The 2,521-nt window shown below is 40.1% G+C and overlaps 2 protein-coding genes across 2 annotated transcripts in view; both read right to left on the reverse strand.

The window, feature by feature from the left end:
- Positions 1 to 543: 543 nt before the first annotated feature.
- LOC125503585 (maltase 2-like) lies at positions 544 to 1,173 on the reverse strand (the record flags this gene model as incomplete). Its single annotated transcript, XM_048664286.1, is given in 2 exon segments — positions 544 to 663; positions 714 to 1,173. Coding segments are annotated over 2 exon segments (337 nt in total), but the record flags the coding sequence as incomplete, so codon positions are not given.
- The window catches only part of LOC109545240 (L-xylulose reductase), a 2,108-nt gene continuing 738 nt past the window's right edge, over positions 1,152 to 2,521 (reverse strand). Inside the window, exons 3-5 of the mRNA XM_019915795.2 lie at positions 1,766 to 1,937; positions 1,354 to 1,671; positions 1,152 to 1,298 (exon numbers count right to left, since the gene is read on the reverse strand). Coding sequence (XP_019771354.1) covers positions 1,187 to 1,298; positions 1,354 to 1,671; positions 1,766 to 1,937 — 602 coding nt within the window. The 3' untranslated portion in view covers positions 1,152 to 1,186. The remainder of the gene's footprint in view (positions 1,299 to 1,353; positions 1,672 to 1,765; positions 1,938 to 2,521) is intronic.

Here is a 2,521-nt window from a genome sequence, read left to right on the forward strand (position 1 = left end):
TAGCACTTGAATTTTCAGCACTGATTGTTTTACTTGTAAATGCTTACAAAAGTACGCCTTCACAAATTACAAACGTTAAAATTTCAAAAATGACGTTGACATCAGATTTCAAATATGACGTTGATGACTGCTACTTACTTAATTTGCAAGAACTTTACTTTGAAAAGTTTCAGTTCCCCGTTCCAAAATATTTGGTTTTGTTGTCACTCGGCGTGTGCTAAAAGCTAATAGTTGTTGCATTTGGCAACTTTCTCTATCTCAGAGTGCCCGAAAATGCGAAAAATATCCAAACGGACCAAGCAACCCAATAGGCTTCTTAGGTGCCTTCAGTGTCGCCCATTTTTACCACTGTTAGAAGAATGCAAAAAACATCAAAGGTTTGAGAACATTTATATCACTTTCATTTATTTAATAATTGCGTGCCTGAGTACAAGTTACTCAAGTGCTTATCCTTATCCTAATCGAGAAACGATAATGTGTAACTATTGGAAATGTACATTAGGCAAACGGTGTGTAGGACTTTGTATCTCAATTTCTACCTACCCACTTCCCGATAGTCGGAAATGTCGTAGCCATTGTCCACTTGAGGCGATTTGAAAATTGGGGATAACCAAATGGCATCGATGCCACTCTCCCTTAGATAATCGAGCTTTTCGATTATTCCTAGAGAATCATCCGTTGATTTTTCAGCAGGCGCTTAAACCTCGCGTTACCTTGCAGATCTCCATTGCCATCGTTGTCGCTATCTTTGAAACTTCGGGGATAAATTTGGTAAAACACGCCCTGCGTCCACCAGTCATCACTCGTAAGGCCCAATTTGCTGTTGGTTTGTGCTGTTTTCCACGTCTTGGTGTAGCTTACCTCTCTAGTTGCTTTTGCGCCATAAAGCAGGCACAGTAACGCCACGAACAACACTTCCACACCCTTCATATTCACCTACTTTCTTACAAGTGGCTGTTTTCGATTTATATACTCATCTGACCCACTTGAAACACAATGGTATATGCTGAAAACGTGTGGCATTTGCGGTTCTATCGACAATAGTTGCAAGATTTCAATAGATTCTATAGGTACTAATCGTCTAAATTACGCAAGGATTCGGTTAACTATGTAATTGAAAAAATCATCATTGTTATCAAGTAAACAGTAGCTTAATCCAACATTTATTTGTACTGGGGATATTGGTTCAAACAGCCACAAATCCGCCATCCACATAGATGTTAGATCCGGTAGTCATGGAGGACATGTCGCTCAACAGGAATATGATGGAGTTGACCACTTCGTCGACCTCTCCAAACCTAAACAAGCCAGTATTACCTACTCCTCTCGGGCGAAAGTCCTGCATTCACTTGCCTTCTGAGCGGAATCTTCTGAATCATCGGGCCAGCCACAGCTGGATCGGACCATCCCAGGCGGCCCATATCGGTCAGAATCACAGTCGGATTCACATTGTTCACCCTTATTCCATGGGGCCCATATTCACTGGCCGCAGCCCGAGTGAACGCGTCCACCGCTCCCTTCGAGGCGCAATAAACCGCGTGGTCGATAAGTCCGACGACGGACGCTTGCGAAGAAACGTTCACGATCGATCCTGGTACTTTCCTGGCCAGCAGATTTTTTATCACCAGCTTGGTGATGTTGATCGTTGATTTTATGTTGATGGCAAACACCCTAGAAGTTGGTAATTGAGTTTGGCCTTTGCTTGAACCTGATGAGTTTTGTGTTCAAAGCATGGCAAAAATGGTCGAAATTTTCGTGTGATTACCTGTCGAAGTCCTCCTCGGTTACTTCAGTTAATGGGCCCAAAATTGCCAAACCGGCGTTGTTGACCAGCAGATCAACATCCCCGATTTGGCTAATCACTTGTTCAGTCTTCTTCCAGTCTGACAGATCAGCCGGGTAGATTTCGATGCTGGGAACCTCTTTTTGCAGAGATTCTGCAAAGCAAAAACTCATTGAGGGAATAGGAGTTTTCGATACAAGGGCGAAAAGTGTCGTTTTTCGACAACGACTAAAAATAGCCAAAAATAACAGCCGTCAACTTCATATTTAAAATTTTATGTCAATGCCATTTTTGAAATTGTCATGTTTTGACGTTTACGAATTGTTTGACGAATTTTTCAAAAGCATTACTTTGGTAAGCATATACAAGGGAAACAATGAGTGTTGGAAATTCAAGTGCTGCTTTCCCGGTTTGGTGTTTGTATCAGATGCATATTTTGCGTGAAATTTGCGCTATTTAAAAAAATTTGACCGACATTGAGACTGAAGTTGTAACAAAGATATAATTTAGAAATTGTTAGAAAACTTTAAATTATGATCAATAGTTGTCTATAAACCTACGAAATAACTTTTTAATGGAAATACTTTAAAATATTTTATGACAGTGACACGAGTGACATGTTCAATTTGTCACATTTACTTTTGTACTATTGTTACACAATTTATTAACATACTCTTTTTTAGGTTCATTTAGGTTCTTTTGATAACGATAGCAGAAAATAGCTATCGAAACGTCAAG

This window comes from Dendroctonus ponderosae, unplaced genomic scaffold, assembly GCF_020466585.1.
Source record: "Dendroctonus ponderosae isolate FM_Combo_2020 unplaced genomic scaffold, Dpon_F_20191213v2 Dpon_F_20191213_2, whole genome shotgun sequence".
Taxonomy (NCBI): Eukaryota; Metazoa; Arthropoda; class Insecta; order Coleoptera; family Curculionidae; genus Dendroctonus; species Dendroctonus ponderosae.